Source organism: Aethalodelphis obliquidens, unplaced genomic scaffold, assembly GCF_003676395.1.
Source record: "Aethalodelphis obliquidens isolate GAN/ISIS:26980383/991018 unplaced genomic scaffold, ASM367639v1 scaffold40, whole genome shotgun sequence".
Classification (NCBI taxonomy): Eukaryota; Metazoa; Chordata; class Mammalia; order Artiodactyla; family Delphinidae; genus Aethalodelphis; species Aethalodelphis obliquidens.
In genome coordinates this window covers 10,146,918-10,167,159 of record NW_020837984.1, presented here as the reverse complement: position 1 = coordinate 10,167,159, position 20,242 = coordinate 10,146,918, and the positions used below count along the sequence as shown (strand labels likewise).

Genomic DNA, 20,242 nt, shown 5'->3' with positions numbered 1-20,242 from the left:
TCCTGCCCTGCTCCATCCTACGCCATTTGCCTGGGGTGGGCCATTCCCAGGAGTGGATACCTTGACGCCCAGGTGGCATCATCTTGGAGACGTTTTCAGGACAGAGAGCCACTGGCCTGATGGGGAGAGGCTTGATAGATGGGGCGGGAGGCTGGGCTGCCACAGTCTGTTTCATTCTGCCAGTGTCACCTGAGCCTTAGAGCATAAGTCCAGTCATCTCAGCTTGGGCCACTGGCCAGAGGGAGGCAGTTTGCCAAGCTGCCAACACCTGGACTGGGCTTCTACTGCCTGGTCCCCAGCATTTGCCAACAGTGAAGTCCCCAACATGCAGGTGGTGACCAGTGTGGACCCTGGGCAGGGGTAAGATGCAGCCACCAACCAGGGATGCTGGTGCTGGGAGTGGAGGGAGGAACGGGGAGCAGGGCCACACATGCCTTTCTGTCACATGGACCCTTCCACCATAAGCACGTATTAAAGATTATATTTTAGAGCTGTGATTATATTTTATAAACACAAATATAATCCAGGATGGGCTATATGCTTTCCTTCTGATTTTAAAATAAATTATCTTTGTGGGCTCCTAAACATATTGTGGGCCCTAGGCCCTGTGTGTACTGTGCCTAATGGGTGAGTTGGCCCCGACCCAGTGGATGGGGCCACTCAAGCTTGGTCTCCACGGCTCACAATGCTTGTCTGTTGGAGCAGTGCCTGAGGGCCACGCGAAAGCAAGAAGCAGGCTGGATTTGACGTGGGGGCCGGTTGGCTGAACCCCTGCTCTAGATGACCAAGATGCAATTAGCTGAGAGCATTTCCCATGGGCCACAGGACAGCTAAGAAAAGACATGGTCACCCAAAGTAACTGGGACCCCCTACAGAGAGCTGGATCTCCTGCTGGGTCCTGCTACCCACCCCTATTCTTTTTCCTAATGAAGTATTACTCACTTATGGAAAAGTATATAAAATATATGGGGTCAACTTAATTCATTATCACAGAGCAAACACCCGTCCAGATCAAGAACATAGCCAGCACTTCTGGAGGCCTCGCTAGTCCCCCTCTAATCACCACCCCCTCTCTCCACCTGAACAGGCTACTCAACCGACTTCTAACTCTGTAGGTCAGTTTTGTTGGTGTAAATGGAATAACACCACACAGAGCATTGCACGCTTTGGTGTCTGGCCTCTTTCAGTCCTGGCCATTGTTGCTCTTGTGTTTCTGGAAGGACGGAGTGGAGTGGGCCACCACTCACAAGATCCTTTTGTCACGAGATTGCTTCTCTTACATGGGCTTGGCTGGAGGTCAGGAGGGCCTGTGAGCAGCCCAGCCAACCAGCCCAGGGTGCTCTGTGGCCTAGAGATAAAATGTACATTCATGCTACAAAGTAGCTGGCAACAAACCCTTGTGACAGGCACGCTAACAGGAAAACCAACCTGACCAGGGAAGTTGATTAAGGATGTTCCTCTTAACTTCAGCCTCATTGCCTCTGAGACTCATTAACCACTACTTATTAAAAGGAAAAAAAAATATTTTTACAGGGCAGACATATTCCACATGCTTTATGTTTGAGCGTGAGTCAAATCTTTTAACTGCAACTCACCTCCCGAGTTCAGGGCTGCCATGTGTAACCATGAAGTCTGCACACTGCATAACTCCAGGGGGCATCGCTGACAAAGAATATGATGTGCCTGGGCATGGAACCACACAGTGCAGGGAGCAGAATGTTAGCAGACTCAGTTGCCTGGATCCAGACCACATTGTAACTTAACATGTGGTCTGGGTACCTAGACCTTTATCAGTTACACATTTGGGGAGAAGTTCTTCAAATTAGTTGTGTTCTGGTTAATCCATTATTATTAATTAATTAATTACTTTATTTATTTTTGGCTGTGTTGGGTCTTCTTTGCTGTGTGCAGGTTTTCTCTAGTTGTGGCGAGCAGGGGCTACTCTTTGTTGTGGTGCACGGGCTTCTCATTGCGGTGGCTTCTCTTGTTGCAGAGCACGGGCTCTAGGCGCACGGGCTCAGCAGTTGTGGCGCGCAGGCTCAGGAGTTGCGGCGCACGGGCTTAGTGGCTCCGCGGCATGTGGGATCTTCCCAGACCAGGGCTTGAACCCATGTTGAGCATTGGCAGGCTGATTCTTAACGACTGTGCCACCAGGGAAGTCCGTTAATCCATTATTAATCCAGGAATCCACCCCTCACTTTTTTTTTTTGCCCCAATATGCTCAAATGATTGAATCTGTATTTGATGATTAACAAGATCTTACAGGCTCTCCTGTGGGTGTGTGTGGGGAGAATGGAAATAGTGGGAAGGTGGGCAGTGTTTACATTTTGAACACCAATTCTCTTTATCTGGGATGTATCTATAAAAGAAGCATTTTGTATCTACATATACAAAATGTCCAGAATAGGCAAATCCAGAGACAGAAAGTAGGTAAGTGGTTGTCAGAGGTCCTGGGTTTATTTTCTGGGCTGATGAAAATCTGGAATTAGATTGTTGATGGTTATACAGCTCTGTGAATATACTAAAAACCACTGAATTGTATACTTTGAAGGGGTGAATTTTATGGTGTGTGGATTATATCTCAATAAAGGTATTATTTTTTTCAAAAGTGAAGAGACACTGAATCTCTACTGACCTCAGGACACTAGCTGAAAAAATTTTTTCAAAGAAGGAACACTTCTGAGGTTGATGTATGGTTTTCTTTTCCCTCTAAAGGTGGAGCTATATTATATGAAGGGCTGCAAATGTCCAGGTAAGACCAGAGATCTCTTCCTTCAGAGGCCCCAGGGTCTGGAAACTAAGGCTGCTAGTGGGAGCTTGTAGGATAATCGTATTATAAGAGGTTTCTAAGTTCCCTAATTGTGCTGGAATGCAGTGTCACTGAAAATGAGATGATATGAAAGAATGGGCTGGGTGTGGTGGCAAGGATGGTAGGCATGGGCAACTGTTTTAGGCAGGGACTTTCTCAGTAATTCTACAGACTGGGGCATTCTTTCAGCTTGGCTCTAGGCTTACAGTAGATGGTCAATTAAGGCCTGTTGACCTACTTGTCCTAACGAGACTTGACTATGGAGGTATGCCGCAAAACCACTCACTGTTTCAAGATCCCTGCTAGTGCTGAGTGGGAGGTGCCCAGGAGCCTGGACGCTCACCACCGCAAGTCACATCAGTGACTGTCCTGCAGCAGCTCTGACACCCGAGTGGCCCGCTAGGCCTCAGGGGGTCGTGCTGGCTAAACGCTACTAGAAAAAATAATCAATTCAGTCACCCCCAGGCCCTCCCCTAGAAGAGCTCCACCAGTAAATACCACTTCAAAACACAAGGGAGGAATAAAGGAACATGCAGATCCTAGTAGAAAGGCTGTATTCATTTCTGAGGACTGCTATGTTTTAAGGCAAGTGTCACACATACAAAACAGTCAGAGATGAACAGTATTTACGACAACATGTTAGAAGCGCAGGGGAGACATCTTCAGACAATGAGAAAGTGGCATTTTCCCCAGCCGGGTCACTCCTGGTCTGATTCTTGTTGCAGACAGAAAAACAGGGAGAAAGCCAAGGGAAGGGGAGCAATCACCATCTGGATTTTACAAGGAAGCACCCTGCCCCAGGCACGGTGCTCCCCTCACCGCAATCCCAGGTCCAGGATAGAGGATGCGCAGTCCCTGAGTCTGATTGTCCAGCTCTACTGTCCATGTTTTGTAAAATTCACCTTTAGAAACAGGAAAATCAGGATGCCAAAGACATGCAACTTGCAGTTAGTCCACCTCTGTCCAAATTCAAACTCGCCCGGACTGGAGCTAAAATATACACACACACATACATATAGATGTTACCCGCATGTATACCTCCCACATACATGCTGCATATATGTATGTGTACGTACATAGCCATGTATATATGTGGAAGAAGGAAAGATGAGATCTAATGACACCTGAAAAATAGTGAATGTTTGGGATTTGCAGTTTGGGATCCATCAGTGTGATTATTTCCCCTTTGAAAACAGAAGGCATCAGCAACAAGCCAGAGGGTCGAGGCTTCCAGGCTCCTCTCAGCCCAGCTCCTGGTCACTCCTGCTTCACAGGAGACGGGAGTGACTTAGCTGGTTTAAAGAGGGCTGAAGGGAAAAGGGCCAGGTCTGCTCCGTGCCCCTTGGTTCTTCCCCGCCCATTCCGCTCAGGCCCATGCCCCACAATCTTAGTACAGGGGAGCTTCACTCTCTGTCCCCCCTTCCCCCCATTCCAGTTGTGACAAGGGAATGAGCGAGGCTGAAAGTTTGGGAGTTTTAGTGGCCAGTGTGCGGTGGCAGAAATGGTGCCTGGGTCTGGGAGTCGCGGGGAGGTCAGGTACCCAGAAGTGTGCTGGGAGGTGGGGTAGTTAATTCACAAAAAGATGAAGGACGTCAGGAAGAGGCTGCATTTGATGCTCACAAGAAACTACTAAGAGAACAAGTGACGTGATAACAGTTGCTCCTGCACACAGAACGAAGCCCTGCTCGTAAAAGCTGTCCTCCCCAGAAGAAGGAGCCTCCTGGAGAACTTAGGTATCACTTAGGTAACAGTAAGGAGGGTACGGGGGTGTTAGCACTTGATATCCAAGAAGCAAAATGCGAAATGGTCGTTTTTCGCGGATTCACTCAGTTTGCCTCACCAAATCCCTCTGAGGTAGGTAAGAGGCAGGTGACATCAGCCCCATTGTACTAATGGGGTAAAGTGAGGCTCCAGGACTTGCTGCAGGTTACCCCACAGATACACACCAACAGCCACAGAGAAATAGCAGTCTAGTGCCTTTTAGGTTTTCCTTCCCTATCCCGGGCAATGCTTGTTCTCTCCGTAAAGCCCCCTCCCCTAGGCTCAGCTCAAGTCAGTAAGTATCAGGTGGACCATTTAGCTTATAATTTTAAACTGACGTCCTGGAGGGAAAGGAAACCAAGTCTATGGAAATCAGCCAAAGCTAGGGCATCTGGGAACAGTGGTACCTCACTCCAATGAAGGGGTGGGTTTGTGGGGTTTTTAAAATTTTGTTTTTGCTGCAATGCAGCATTTTAGGGAGGGTCTAGTTGGATTAAAATCTGTTGCTAGACCAGCCAGGGTCCTGAATGTGATGACCACATGACACCTCCCCAGAGGAGGGGGGCCCCTCTCTGGCCTGTTGCCAAATCAGAGTAGATGGGTATAGAGCCACAGTGTTGACATAGGCCCAGGTCATGAAAGCAGAAAACCTCCCCAGGGCTGGGGCCAGAATGGGGACATTAGTGTGTGTGTGTGTGTGTGTGTGTGTGTGTGTGTATGTCCTGGCCTGATCAGGCTGCTTCCCTTCCCCCTGCAGCCTGTACTCCCCCTCCTTTCTTTGACTTCAGAATGTAATTGTTTACTTAGTGCCACTGACCAGAGACCCTAGCAGTGCTAACACCATGGAGTATTTCTAACTCGACAACGTGCAGCGCCTCCAGCCTAGTGACCCAGAAGCCAGTCAGGCCGATGTGTAGACTCTCGACACCTGAGGCCCAGCTCAGTGAATTCCAGCCACGGCTATGAATTTGGGAATTCTTCCAATTACTATGGCTCACGAGGCAATGCGACAGATGGCTGCCACCCGTCCAGGTCTGCCCGGAAAGCACCCAAGGCTGAGCTTTCCTGGGTGCGGTGAAGCAACATGTGCATTTTCCAAGCTTTAACCACCAGGTCCTGTGAGCCTGTTACTCCCCCCGCCCGGCAGCTCGAGGGTGTGTTTCCAAACAGAGCTGGGGTGTACACAGTTGCACCTAGACATGGTAAGCCAAATGGCAGAGTGTCCTGGTCCTTGGGAACCAGGTCCCGTTGGGAAGCCCAATGCCTGTGCTGAGAAGTAATCCTCAAACCAGTGACTGGGCCAAAGCATTGCACGGGAGGCTAGAAGTCAGTGAAGGCGGTGCCCGGGTCTGCCGACCGGACCGATGGGGCGGGCATCCCCCGCAGGCAAGCTGGAAGCCCAGCCCCCTCACAGAACTGACTCCTTGGACTCGGGGGTGCTGGCCGCAAGGCCGGTGGGGTTTGGGTGTGTCACCAGGGGTGACGTCTCCTCCTCCGACTTGCAGTTGGGGACGGCCTCCACTTTGACCTCACTCAGCTCCTGCTCGCCTCTCTTCGTCACCTTCTGATTCAGGTGGTGGAGGATGCCTGCACCCAGGGCATCGCCCTCCACGTTCACCACGGTGGTGGTGCGGTCCCTGGGGGGAAGAGAACAGGCAGGCATTACAGCCACCAGGGGGCGGATGTCACCTTGGGCTGAGCCACCAGGAAGCTGTGACACTGAGGGAGAGCAAGCTAGTAAGGGCACAGGGCCTCACTTGATGCTAAAGTGATTTTCTCCAAATACTTTTTATGAAACTAACAGATCCTCAAGAAAACTTGGGAAAAAGAAAAGTACAAAGGAGAAAACAAAAGTCACCCCGCCCCCCCATACTCCGCAACCCTGAGTGAACCAGTATTGACCTCTGGATCTGTTTCCTTCCAGAAATCTTTCAATGTATGCATTTCACGTGTGAGACACCATCGTATAAAAGTTACAGACAGCTGGGATGATCGCACAGATTCCGTCCTGGGTCCAGCTTCTCTCCCACTCACGGTTGCGCTGTGGGAACCTGCCTTCTTGCTCTCACTTTGACACTGCATCTCTACTGAATTGTAACCTCCACATGCTTTCCCTGGCTGGTGGCAAACACCATCTCACAGAGAACAGCACTGTCCCTTCCAGAAGCTTGTCTTCCCAGACCCCCATAACCATCCCCCATCCCTGGGGCTCAGAGGAAGTATTGTGCCCATTCTGAAGAAAGGGGGAAAATGTGACCTTGCCCGCGGCACTGGAGAAGCTGAGGGCTGTGGAATCAGAGGTCGCGGTGGTACAGGGCTCCTGTGACTGCAGGTCTCGCCTGGGCAGCCCGCTTGGCGCCCTGCGTCCCTCGTCCTGGCTAAGTGCCCCTTCGTGCCTGCACTCCCCACGTAGAGGAAACAGCGGGGTGAGGAAGGAGGCAGGGCCTCTGACACGCAGCTCTGGTCCCGTCCAGCTCACCGCAACGTACCATCGCAGGGACTGAGTTCCCTCCCAAGTGCTCTCTAGACAAGGCGGGTCTCCAAGGCACATGTCACATTTCACCCCCGAGGAGCTGTAGGGATTCTGAGAAGCCCCTTCAAGTCTCCAGGGCTTGAAGATTTCCAAACACAAGATTTCCAGCCACCATGGGCTGAGCCACGAGCCCAGGGCCAGGCTCCAGTGTTTAGGGTATCCCATGCCCAGCTCTGACTAGCCTGGCCAGGGGCGTCTTTCTTCCCCAGTGTTGACCGAATGCTCTTCCTGCATGTGCCTAGAACCCTTCTACGTGCTATGCACGTGTTAACGCATTTAGTCTCCTCCATAACTCTGGTGTAGGTTCTGTTCTTATCCCCATTTGACAGATGGGCAGACCAAAGCACAGATGATTCATATCATACAACTAGTAAATGGCAAAGCTGGGATTTGAGCCCAGGTTCCTGGGCTCCAGTGTTCATTTTCTTATTCACATGCTCTACTGTCCAACATCAGTACCTCAGCGGACCTTCCCTATAAAACAGGTATTGTTTGTATCTGAGAAAGGTATCATGGGACTCAAGGAAGCAACACTCAGAAACTGTTCTGTGTCTTTATGGGCGCCCAGGTAATGGTCATCTGGATCACAGCTCCTTCCTAACTCCGCTCCTGAGCCCAAGCCATGACATTCGCATTAGCTGGGCTCATCTTTTCTCCCCTTGCAGAAATCACTCCTTGGACATTCCAGGCCAAGGATGATCATTCCCGAAGGCTCGCTGCTCCAATGGCTATGACCCCTATGCAGCCACCAATCTCCATAGACCCTTGGGCCCCTGGCTTTCCTGAATGTTCTGAGCAAGTTCTCAGTAATGACATGTTTTAAGTTTCTCTGCATGCCCCAGGCCAGAGTAGTGCCAAGCTTCTAGGGAGCTCATTACAGACCTTCTTTTATTCGGTGCCCTTAGGACTTGCTACTTACACAATCCAGTCCACAGCCAGGATCAGAGAGAGGTCATGAGTGGGCAGCCCGATGGCCTCCAGGATAATGGCGATGGTGAGGACCCCTCCAGCTGGCACGCCTGCTGCTCCCACACTGGATGCTGTGGCTGTCACTCTAGGGGATGGGACAGCAGGATCAGTCATTAGCCCAGAGGATGAGGGGGCACAGAAACATGCAGAACATGGCAGCCATGGCTTGGAAACTGAAGACCACACAACCCTAGAGTCTGTCAGCTATGCCCTTCACAGAGGTTCCACTCTCTTCAAGTAATGAATTCACGCTGTTCTCAGTTTACAAATGAGACACCCGAACCATGGTGAGATTGGTATTCATGAAGTTTTTCAAAGGAAATCACAAGAAAAAGACCTCACGTTTTGTACCAGACCTGATGATGAAGGAAAGACTACAGAACTTACAGAATGGTGAAAATCTGGCCTGCTTTCAGCTCCACATTGTTGAGCTGGGCAATGAACACTGCGGCCACACACTGGAAGATGGCTGCGCCGTCCATGTTCACCGTGGCCCCGATGGGGAGGATGAACCTGCCGATCCTCTTGTCTACACCATTGTTTTCTTCGATGCACTTAATCATAGAGGGAAGGGTTGCAGAGCTGGAAACGCAAACAACCAACCATGAGAATAGTCCTTGCTGCCCAGGCTAACATAGTACTCAGCTCAGACCTGGGAACAGAGCAGTTGGCACCATCCTAGTTTATGGCACTCTCCCCTTGAAATAAGAGAAATATCAGAATTGTTGCAAAGTTTCTGTCACACGTGGGGTTTTGTTAACTCCCAAAGTATTCAAAATTGGACTCCTTAGATTTACCTGTTTTTTTTTTTTTACCTGGATACCCCTGTTCCAAATTTCTCAAGAACCACACCTTGTCTCATGGTACAAAATGTGCGTCTCCTCTGTTGAATATTTTTCCTCCCAAAAAGTAAAAGGCAAACTATGATTTTTTTTTTCTTTTAGACCAAGAAGCCGAGATGGCTCTGAGAGTTTGGAAAGAGTAACTGTATTCCTAGATTACAAAGAATAAGACCCGCTCTCTCCAGTGGGCTCTGCAGCTTCTGCAGGGTGTGGCTGGCACACCAAGAGTAGGCTTGTTTCTGCCTAAGCTGGAGAAACTTACCTCCTTCATTCTTTCCCCCCATGACCTTGTCATATACATAGCCAGTCAGGATGGGAGGAAACATGCAGTAGAGAGGCAAAAACTAAATGTGTGAGTGAAACGATGTGCTGCCATCCTTTGAAAGTTTCCTTTAGTGTATTTGGAAAGCCCAATTTTTTTGTGAAGGATTTCTAATAATGACAAGGTCCATCTTTTGTGTTAAATGAGATAATCCCACAATACTGTGGACTCCTAGAGAGCTGAGCATGCATCCCTCACCAGGATGCCTTGGTCTTATTTAGGAAATAATTCACCCATCCAAAGGGAGAAAGAATTGGGCAGGTATCATTCTAGAAACTTCCCTGCAATGAGGTTTTTTTTTTTAAACATCTTTATTGTAGTATAATTGCTTTACAATGGTGTGTTAGTTTCTGCTTTATAACAAAGTGAATCAGTTATACATATACATATGTCCCCATATCTCTTCCCTCTTGCATCTCCCTCCCTCCCACCCTGCCTATCCCACCCCTCTAGGTGGTCACAAAGCACCGAGCTGATCTCCCTGTGCTATGCGGCTGCTTCCCACTAGCTATCTATTTTACATTTGGTAGTGTATATATGTCCATGCCACTCTCTCACTTTGTCACAGCTTACCCTTCCCCCTCCCCGTGTCCTCAAGTCCATTCTCTAGTAGGTCTGCGTCTTTATTCCCATGCAATGCGTTTTAAGTAGCTGCCTTCTTTCACTTAGGCAGAGGTCTAATTAGGGTGAAGACCCACAGTTGGACTAAGTAATGGTCCAGTTGACCTCTAAGCAGCAAGAAGAAGGGAACGAGGCAATCCCTCATTCTGGCAATCCTAAAAATCCACTTCCAAAGAGCTGTGGGGCTGGTAGTACAAAAAAATCAGATGACACCAATTTAGAGTCTTCAAGAAATTAAAATATGTCAAGGTGATGGTTGTGCATCCACCACAGGCTCGTCTGGTTCCATATTAATACAGCTCGGGGCAGCCAAGGGCACCTGAAACCCACTCACCTGGAGCAGGTGGCAAATGCTGTTGCAAATGGTGTGAGGAGGCCCAGGAGGAACCTGAACGGGTTTTTTCTCGTGAAGACAAAATAAATAAGTGGCAGAACAATTCCTCCGTGAATAAAATGGCCCAATATAGATGTGAAGATATATTTCCCCAGGCTGGTCACCAGCACGACGATGTCCTTCATTTCCACAATCTTGCTTCCAACCAGGAACATGATGCCCACAGGTACGTACCTAGGACATGAGCAAAGGGCACTGGTCAGTAAGGGTGGTGATGCTGGGGCTGAGAGATGTAGGCCTTTCCTGTCACAGAACGCAGGGACTCTCAACTAGGTGGTCTTCACCTCTCCCTAGGATGACCCTAAGGAACAGAAAAGGATGGGGGTATACCGTGCCCATTTTACAGGCCGTGAAACTGAGTAAAATTAACATGATTGCTCATTGTGGGTGATGGAGTCAGGACTAGGACACAGACTTCTTTCCCCTTGGATATTGTATGTTCTTAACAGCTGGATGCAACCAACCATATGGGCTCCCAAGTGGAAAGGCAAGGAACTCTTCAAGAGCAAAGCCTCTGGGGCTGTGAGCTTGACTTTCAGCTTTGCTCAGGATTGTTCTCAGAACTTAGAAACACAAAAGACACCTATTTTGCAGAATTGCTGTGATACAGGATTGAGCCAAAGCTGGGCCTTTTGTGAAGTTTTAAATTCTTTGTGGTTTGGAAAACATGATTCTGTGGGAAAAAGTCATTAACAATGACCCTCTGGGAACACTCTTGGAGCGTGAAGATTTTTTTAATGGCAGGATGGGAAGAAGGAAGGGAAGAAATGAACTATGGGCGCTACAAAGAACAAAAGTCTGCTGTTTTGAATTTAATATAAATTGAGGAAGAATTTTATAATTATCAACTTTGTTTGTAAATTTTAATTATATACATAATAATGTCACATGGTTCAAATTTTAAAGGGTACAAAAGGGTGAAGTCTGCCTCCCACCTCTGTACCCAAGCACCCATCTTCCTTCCAAGGAGACAGCCAACGTCACTGGTTTCTTGAGTTTTCTTCCCAGAGATATTCTAAGCAGTATTATTATTTTAAAATCCCATAGTAATACATGAAAACATTCTCCTTTCAAAAGAATTAAAACATTATAGATTAGGCCAAAATCTTTAGGGACCATCCTCAAGCCAGGCCCATCCTCTGATAACCACTCCTACTTTCCTATGCCTGCATAGGCACTTTTTAGGCAACAGATCTCTCACTGCGGTTAAGACACTCAGCTGGGTCTGCCCTTCCAAATATCTGCTTCTGTAACTAATACATCACATTGAAGGAATGACTGTAAATTGGTTTCCAGATTGAAAACAAATGTCTTAACATACGAACGTCACTTTCTTCCACAGTTTCCTTTAATCCAACCTTTGGGAGGATTTTAGACTAAAAAAATAAGCCAGGAAAAGAACTCGATGTGATGAAAACATGTTTTCCTTTCTGAAAATATTTTTCTCCCTTGAACAACAGCAGTCATATGAAGTGTCATGTTTACAATATAGAGTCAGACTCTGGAATTTTGGGGTGAGCAAGAAAATTTGGTTAAGCAAGATAAACATCACCAGGGGAGGCTCCGAACTTGGCTTCCCACCGAATCTCAAACTTTCTTACCAAATGCCAGGCTTCTCTCCTAAAATCAGTGCAGCTGCCATCCCAATGCCATCTAAGAGAGAGACGTTCTGGGATATTTAAAGGTTGACAATAAGGAAGATGCTTTGTGCACAAAAGGAGAAACTAGTTTCTCAGCAACGAATGGGTAGAAGCTAAAACCCACAAAGTTTGGCTTGAGTAAAACAGCAGGATAAAGCTTACGAGGCATTGGCACTGAAATCGGTATGATTTCTGAGAAGTTACTTTGAGAGATCTTGTCAACTTTTCCCTTGTTAGCCAGAAATCAATCTGATGGTTTTTATTAAACAATTGCCCTTGCATTGATATTACATAAAGAAACATTCACATAAAGGAGAGACCATTCCAAGTTCACATATATGTATGGAGTGAAGATGGATTTTCCCTCCATGTTGTAAAATACTATAGGAAGGGGCCCTTCTGAAGCTTGAAGTCTATCCTTTAAAGTGAAATGAGCCTCATTTTATACAGCAGATAGCAAATTTATGGAATCCGTTGCCCCACAAGATGACATGGGCATCTCATGGGATATGGGATGGTGGTGGGACTCATGGATAAATCCCCAATGATAAAACCCAGGGGTCATTGTGGGTGATGAGGAAGTGATTGGTAACCATGACACATGCCTGTTTCTCTGAGGTCCTTCACCCCTTGTACCAAGACTGGCCTGTGGTACATCAACCACATACAGAGCCCTGGTCCAGGTGGTCCCATAGGGGTGACCTAGAACAGCTAAGTCAGGTTCTTTTCTGGATGGCAGGAGAAATGAGAGAGAGAGCAGGTGGCAGGGTGACACTCACCACATAATCCACGACACCAGCACCATCGTCGCCTCATTGAGGGCATTGAAAAAACGAATGAGCTCTTCTCCTTCAGAGCCGAGTTTCTTCAGGGCCACTCCTAACACCAGGGCAAAAAGGACCAATCCTAAAATGTTCATACCTTCAATTTCGGTGCCAATGGGGATCTGTAGGATCAGAGGGGACAAAGGGTCTAAGTTTACAACAGATGAGTGAGAATTAAAGAATGCATTTGCTCCGTTGTCTCTGCCAGACTGAAACACTGTGCCCGGAAGGAGGAAAGGCTCAGATTTTCTTTAACCCGCAGTGATTTCACAAATCAAGGGGCAGGAAACTCAAGGGGAGATGGAGTCTGAGGATATGGAAGTCAACAAACAAAATCTTCACCTAGTTGTTAACTCTGAAAGCTGTTCAAAACGGGCATAGGTTGAAGCAGAAAGTAGCGAGCTCATCATCACTGGATAAATTCAGCTAGAGGTTGGACAATCACTTCAAAGGGTTGCTTTTAGAAGAAGAGCTGATTGGTGAAAAGGTCCTTCAGATCAAGAGTCAGTGATTGGAACTTTGCCTCCTAAATGTCAACAAATTCTTTGCTGCTAGGCTCTTACCATAGTCTCCTCACTGACGAATTTCAAAAAAGATGTTCAGAATCAACGTGGGTATTTTCAGGATATTCTTTCTTAAATCACTGACTTAAAATGTACAGGTATAATGTATTCTTTTTTTCCAGCAGTGCTGAATCTCACTACTCTAAGCATATGTTAGAGGAACATTTTATTCCATCACAACACATTATGAAACTCTGAACAGGAAACATGTCAGCGTGGTAAAAACCGAAAGAGCATTTTTACCACTGTTCTAGTCTGAACCCTAGTCCCAGCTCTGATACTGAATAACTTCTCTGAGCTTCAGGTGCTTCATCTGCAAGATGAAGTGAAATAGACTAAACTAATAGCTTTTGACTTTTTTTTAAAAAGTAGAACTTTTCCTTCAATCAAAGAAAGGCTGGTAGGGCTTCCCTGGTGGTGCAGTGGTTGAGAGTCCGCCTGCCGATGCAGGGGACACGGGTTCGTGCCCCGGTCCGGGAAGATCCCACTTGCCGCGGGGCGGCTGGGCCCGTGAGCCATGGCTGCCGAGCCTGCGCGTCCAGAGCCTGTGCTCCGCAACGGGAGAGGCCACAACAGTGAGAGGCCCGTGTGCCGCAAAAAAAAAAAAAAGAAAGGCTGGTAGAACTCAGAGCCCCTCAAGCCCTAAGGAGGTGTACTAGGGGGTGGGGAAGGGCAAAGTCCCTCCTTCTCCCCATGGCAGCTCCATGGCTGGACTGAATAATTCTTGAGGTCCCTTGTCCCTTCCAGCTACATAGCATGAAGGCTGGGACCTAGCTCAGTGTCTGGTAAACAACAGGTACTCAAAAATACTTGTGAATGAATGATGGTTATAGTGAATTAAACCCCCAAGACCAATTCTATGTGCAGGGGTAGGTTAAATCACCTATTAATTATATTTCAGAATAGCAGAAGGGGTGTTATAAAATTATTTTTTCTAAGAAAGGGGGCAGTAGTTCCAATTCAATGACATGGATCCACTAAACATGGTAAATGGCCAAAGGAGCAAACCTAACCCGTGTGTTTCAAACAGCCCATTCAAACCCCAAAGTCTTCAGTCCGGCTGAGAAAAGCACGCATCGTGTATGCTCCCTCAGTTATGAAGCATTATTTGTGTTATAAGTATTCGCCACAAGTGATCTCACAAGAAGTTTTACCTTTTCACGGGTTATGTTTCCAGTGCTTGTGTTGTGGGTCACCTCTCTATAGTCGGTTGCATACTGTGAACAAGAGAAAGCAAAACTCCCGTCAGTTCACAGCTGAAGACCACCTGGAGGAACCGAGAGGACTGCTGGGCCTCTGGCTACTCTGTCCTTCTTCATTCCAGGTCTTCTGGGCACTCCTCACTTGGCTGGCCTGACAAGGGCCTCTGAGGACTGTACAAAAGTTACTTAAGACCAAGGCAGCATGCACTCCAGACTTCTGGTTTTTTAGGAAGCCAAGGAAATGGGGAGAATTTCCTATGTCCCCTGGTCGCTGGTTTGGAGAAGGTCTGCACACTTTCAAGCTGATGGTTTGATATCTCCAACAGCTCAGAGTTCACCTTATTTGGGGAAACTTGGAATTCGTTCCACGATGCCGAAGTACACTTTTCGATGTGTTATTTTATGTTCATTCATTTATTTATGCTCCACTATGTTCCAGAACTTATTTGAGCCTGACTGCTTTTCAGCATCTGTTTCTAATCTGCCTTCAGCCTCCACTCCCCAGAGCAAAGGCTGGAAGGCAAGACAGCATTTTCGGGCTGAGTCTTCTGGGAGACCACTCATCAGAGGTGAAACGTCCCTCCAACTTTGTTCCTGCCAGTTGACTTCACACACTTCTGCCCAACGCACACAGTTGTCTCCCTGGGGCAGTATACATTATCGTTGAGGGGACTCTGTTATAAGACACCCTTCCTGACCCTTCTAAGGACACCTGGCTTCTGAACTGTTAAGAGGAGCCCCTTAGAGGGTTCAGACCCAGAGGCTTGCTTTGAACCGGCCTTTAAAGAGCTCTGGTCTCTCTCAGCTTTGATTATCAAGCTTTCAGACAGGCAGAGATGTTCAGCTGTCCCATGATTAAGGATGGCAGGGCAAACAAAACCCACCCCACATCTTCTGTGCCAGGCACTGAAAGCCCCGCAAACCTTGTATTTTTCTCCTAGCTTACATTATACATACAAGCCACAGCTATGTTTATATGCAGGGGTTTTTTTTGTTGTTGTTTGTTTGTTTGTATGTTTGTTTTAAAGAGAGGCTGTAAGTAGAAACAGAAAAGTCTTGGCTTGAAAAAGGCAATCAGTTTAGTCCATCTATCTAGACCTTTATATTCTTTCTCTATATAAAGCATGGCTGCAGGGGAGTTACTTGAAGAACTGCTAAAATTAGGGAAAAACTGGAAACCACCATCAACAAGGGACTGGTTGAGTAAAATTATGATACTCTCATACAGTGGAATACAGCCAATAACTTATGCAGAAGGATATTTACCGACATGAGAAAATGTTAACAATAAGAGCAGGTTACAGAACAATATGTGTAGCACGTGTACATACTAACAATGTTATGTAGTATAATTATTTTAAAATCATGTGAGTGTGCACATGTATAGAAAAAACATACTGGAAGGAGGTATACCAAAATGTTAATGGGTAGCTCTAGGTAGTGATTATGGGTGATTTTTATTTTCTTCTACTTTTTTCCACTTTATTTTTATTTTTTGCAAGGAGCATACGTTATCCTTATAATCAGAAAAAAAGATTAAAATGTATTTTTTAAAAATTCTAGGGAATTCCTTGGTAGTCCAGTGGTTAGGATTTGGTGCTTCCACTGCAGGGGGCACAAGTTCAATCCCTGGTCAAGGATTTAAGGTCCCACAAGCCACACAGTACAGCCAAAAAAAAAAAAAAAAAAAAAAAAATCTAAAATATTTAAAAGCTCCCAAAAATGTGATTTGAGGGTATTAAGTGATATGAAAAGATACTGAAACTAGTGGGATATTTCGGAAAAATTTTTGGTTTCTTGTTGTTTTGTTTGTTTTCGCTCCAGGGGTATATCTATAAATTTTAGGCCAATGATACCAAGTGTTGTTAACAACACAACCCTCCCTGTTCCACCTTACCTAACTCTATAGCAGTAATTTATACGTAACCCACCCCTCCCCAAAGTTTCATATTTTTAGCAAAGCATCAAGCTTACCGTACGGAAAGCTGCAACCACAAGATTTGAGGGAAACAGGTTTCTGTTGGAAAAGAAAGCATTTTGTCAGTATTCTTAAAATTCAGCATTCAAAGTGTCCACTTTAAGATGCCCATTCCTGACAGCCTGACACACAGGGTTCCCTCTTTCCCCACGTCCAGCATTTACTGCCATCTTCTGCTTGATCCAAGCACCCAACTGTGCTTCGGCTGCGGGGCCCCAATAGATACCTTGAGTGCACTGATCTTTATCCTCATCTCCCTCGTGGTGCCCCTGGATATTGAGGTAAGCTGTGTCCAAGGAAACCGGAATAATTGCATCACTTTCCTTTCCCCTAGAGGCTAAGCCCTAGTGCAGTGGTTTTCAACGGGGAGTGGCACTGCCCACTAGTGAAATCCAAAGGAGTGTTTTGGTGTTGTAATAACTGGGGGGCATTCCTGGAACTGGGGGAGTGTGTTCAGGGGGAAGTGCCAGGGCCCAGCCATTTGTTCTGCTAAATGTCTGAATGTAAAGCTGTCCCATTAATGGTGACTCTAAACTCGGAAGCAAGCACCTAACCATTTTGGTTTAGAGCATTCACGTCCTGACATTATTTTTACTATAAATTACTCTCCTTTAGTATTTTTTCTTTTTTAAAATTTTATAGCATACTTACATTTTTATTTCTATTTTTAAAAATATATAATAGTCCCTTCTACTTATTTCTCCCACTCTCCACCCCCGCCTCTGGCAACCACCAAGCTGGTGGGTTTTTTTATATTACAGTCAAGTCATATTGATGTTTGAAATTATGTGTGTAGGTAAATTCTATTTATGGATTTCATTTCAGGATGAAGGATAGTACAAAATATTTGTTATAAAAGGAGAGCAGTGGAACTGATCCAGTTAAGCTAGATTTTGAAACCAAAATCTATTCATGCACACAGTTTTTATTGAGGGCCTCCTTTGGGTCATATATTGTACAGATGCTGGTCATGATATACAAGAAAATCCCACTGATAATCCGTTTGTTCTACCCACTTCCTATAAGAATAAGTCTAGAAGAGTAAAAGACCATCTTTTACAATTTGTGCCAATCTTATCCACTCATTCTTACTTCTGTGGTTGAGTTGTTCATAGCACTAGAATCTCTAGGCAACTATTTGCATGCATTCGGTTTCAGAGGTAGGCAGGTCTGACTGTAGCCCAGCTTGGCAAGCAGAGTCTAAGAGGCCTCCTGGTAGTCACACCTTTGTGTAATACCCTCCCCTTCAGTGTGTGTGTCATGGGGGTGGGGGATGGGTATGACTTGCTTCTAGCCAACAGAATACACCAAAGGTGATGGGATGTCACTTTTGTGATTTGGTTACATAAACTTGTGGCTTCCATCTTGCTAGAAGACACTCTTTATTGCTTTCTGGGCTTGCATATTTGATGAAACAAGCTGCCATATTGGAAAGACCCATATGACAAGACATGGAGGGTGGCCTCTGGCCAACAGCCAACTAGGAACTGAGGCTCCCAGTCTGAACCTCAAGGAACTGAATTCTGCCAACAACCACGAGTCCTCAGAAGTGACTCCTTCCCCAGTCAAGCCTTCAGATGAGACCCTAGCTGCAGCCAACACTTTGACTGCAGCCTGATAAGAGACTCTGAAGCAGAAGACCCAGCTAAGCCGTGCCAGGATTCCTGATACCACAGATACTATGGGATAATAAATATGTGTGATTTTAAGCTGCTAAATTGGTGGTAATTTGTTATACAACAATAGATAATGAACACACCCACCAAAAGGGTTAATGAGACACAAAAATGACTTCATTAGAACACTCAGGAAGCTTCCATAGACAGCCAGCATCTAGAGACTGCAACTCAGCCTTTCCCATCTTGCTTGTCTATGAAACCTGAATTGCTTTTAACATACTTAGAGAATACCCAAAAGTACACGTCTCTATTTAAACAGACAAAATGTGATCTTCTGTTGAATTAACCATTGCAAAATGGTGATCTGAAGTTTGATTCCTATTACAAGCATATTTACATTAAAAGAAAGGCAGAAACAGACTAGGCATTTGTATTGACTATTCTTTAGTGTGTAGATGAATAGCAACTTACATTTGCCTCTTATTTCCATTACAAAGCACACTTCTCAGTCTTGTAGGAGTACGTTTGGTATCTCATTTCCATTTGCTACACTAGTTAGAAGCAGAAACAGGCCCTGAGCCAAGGTTTCGCCCATTCTGCATCTACCACAGTAGTTCTCAGACTGAGCTGGCCACCTGCTTCTCCCCCTAAGAAGACAGGGAAGTTAAGGAAAGAGCTGGGTTAGAAGCCCTCTGTCTTCTCCATGGGGGACGATTTCCCCTGCAAATACTTCGTATCCTTCAGGAATGAGCTGTTGACCTGCCTGGTGTCTTTAGCATAAGCAATAACCCAATACTGTCTCACCCAGAACGGACCCTAACCCAGAACTTCTAGACCAAACGGCCACCGTTTGGTCAACCTGTTTTCAGACAGTCTACAATATCTAGTCTACAAAATCCAATGGGAACAGAGGGGTATATTCAATACTAGAGTCAAAACAGTGACTCCTGCCAAAAAATCAAGTTCCTAAGATCATGATGTGTTCTGACAGTTTCTTATAAAGTTAAACATACACTTACCATATGAACCAGCAATTCTACTCCTAGACATTTACCCAAGAGAAATGAAAATATATGTCTGCAAAAAGGACCTGTATGAATAACAGCATTATTCATAATAGCTCAAAACTGAATTGTCCATCAACTGATGAGTGGACAAATAACACTATGATAAATCCATACAATGGAATCCTACCTGGCAATAAAAAGGAATCAACCGCTAATATACACAACGTGGATTATCTCAACACCATCGTGCTGAGCAAAAGAAGCCAGACAAAGAAAAGTACATGCTGAGTGATTCCATCACTATGAAACTCTAGAAAAAGCAAAACTAATCCATAGTGATAGAAAGCAAAACTTTCTATCCAAAACCGCCTGAGGCCAGGGATGAAGAGTGGGAATTGCTGAGAAGGGTCATGGGAGACAAAAATGTTCAGTGTCTGGATTGTGGTAGTGATTAAATGGTTTATCTATTTGTCAGAACTCATTGAACTGTACCCCTGAAATGGATGCATCTTTTGTATGTAAATCATATCTCAAAATTGCTTAAAAAGTTAGGACAAAAGATACAGTGCTAACTGCAAAGGAGATCTGACAACCAAAAAAAATACGTACATTCAATGGGATGACTGAACTCTTTTTAGATTACATAACTCAGCTCTCAAATATTGATCCTTTGGAAGGAATCGCCTGCAGGCAGTGAGTTGAACCCACAGAATCATACTCCTTTCCTTCAGTTCCCCTGGTTGCCACAGGCCAGGAGCAGGGGCAGGAACATGCCCCTGCCCCCACCAAGGGGCAAGGATGCGAGGCTGCAGGAGTAAGGCAAAACATTTTTCTCTATTCTTCATGGTTTGTGCCTTTGGTGTTGTATTTAAAAAGTCATTGCCATACCAGAGGTCATTTTATGTTATCTTTCAGGAGTTTTACAGTTTTGTGTGTTACATTTAGATCTTTGATCCACTTTTTTTTCTTTTTTAAGAAGTATTTTTTTTTAATTTATTATTTTTGGCTGCATTGGGTCTTCGTTGCTGCGCGGGGGCTTTCTCTAGTTGCGGCAAGCAGGCTTTCTGAGTTGCGGTGCGCAGGCTTCTCACTGCGGTGGCTTCTCTTGTTGCTGAGCATGGGTTCTAGGCGCGCAGGCTCAGTAGTTGTGGTGCATGG

At 45.9% G+C, this 20,242-nt stretch overlaps 1 protein-coding gene across 6 annotated transcripts in view; it reads right to left on the bottom strand.

Annotated features, from left to right (window-relative positions):
* Positions 1-3,346: 3,346 nt before the first annotated feature.
* Positions 3,347-20,242, bottom strand: part of SLC1A4 (solute carrier family 1 member 4) — a 99,294-nt gene continuing 82,398 nt past the window's right edge. For 5 of the 6 annotated variants that reach the window (XM_027131841.1, XM_027131843.1, XM_027131842.1 and 2 more), the window contains 7 exons: positions 16,455-16,497; positions 14,433-14,495; positions 12,671-12,837; positions 10,192-10,425; positions 8,460-8,654; positions 8,023-8,157; positions 3,347-6,207 (listed from right to left, as the gene is read on the bottom strand). In XM_027131841.1, coding sequence (XP_026987642.1) covers positions 5,979-6,207; positions 8,023-8,157; positions 8,460-8,654; positions 10,192-10,425; positions 12,671-12,837; positions 14,433-14,495; positions 16,455-16,497 — 1,066 coding nt within the window. In that variant the 3' untranslated portion in view covers positions 3,347-5,978. Of the gene's footprint in view, positions 6,208-8,022; positions 8,158-8,459; positions 8,655-10,191; positions 10,426-12,670; positions 12,838-14,432; positions 14,496-16,454; positions 16,498-19,271; positions 19,278-20,242 lie in introns of those variants that run through there. The other variant, XM_027131846.1, reaches the window with a different exon arrangement.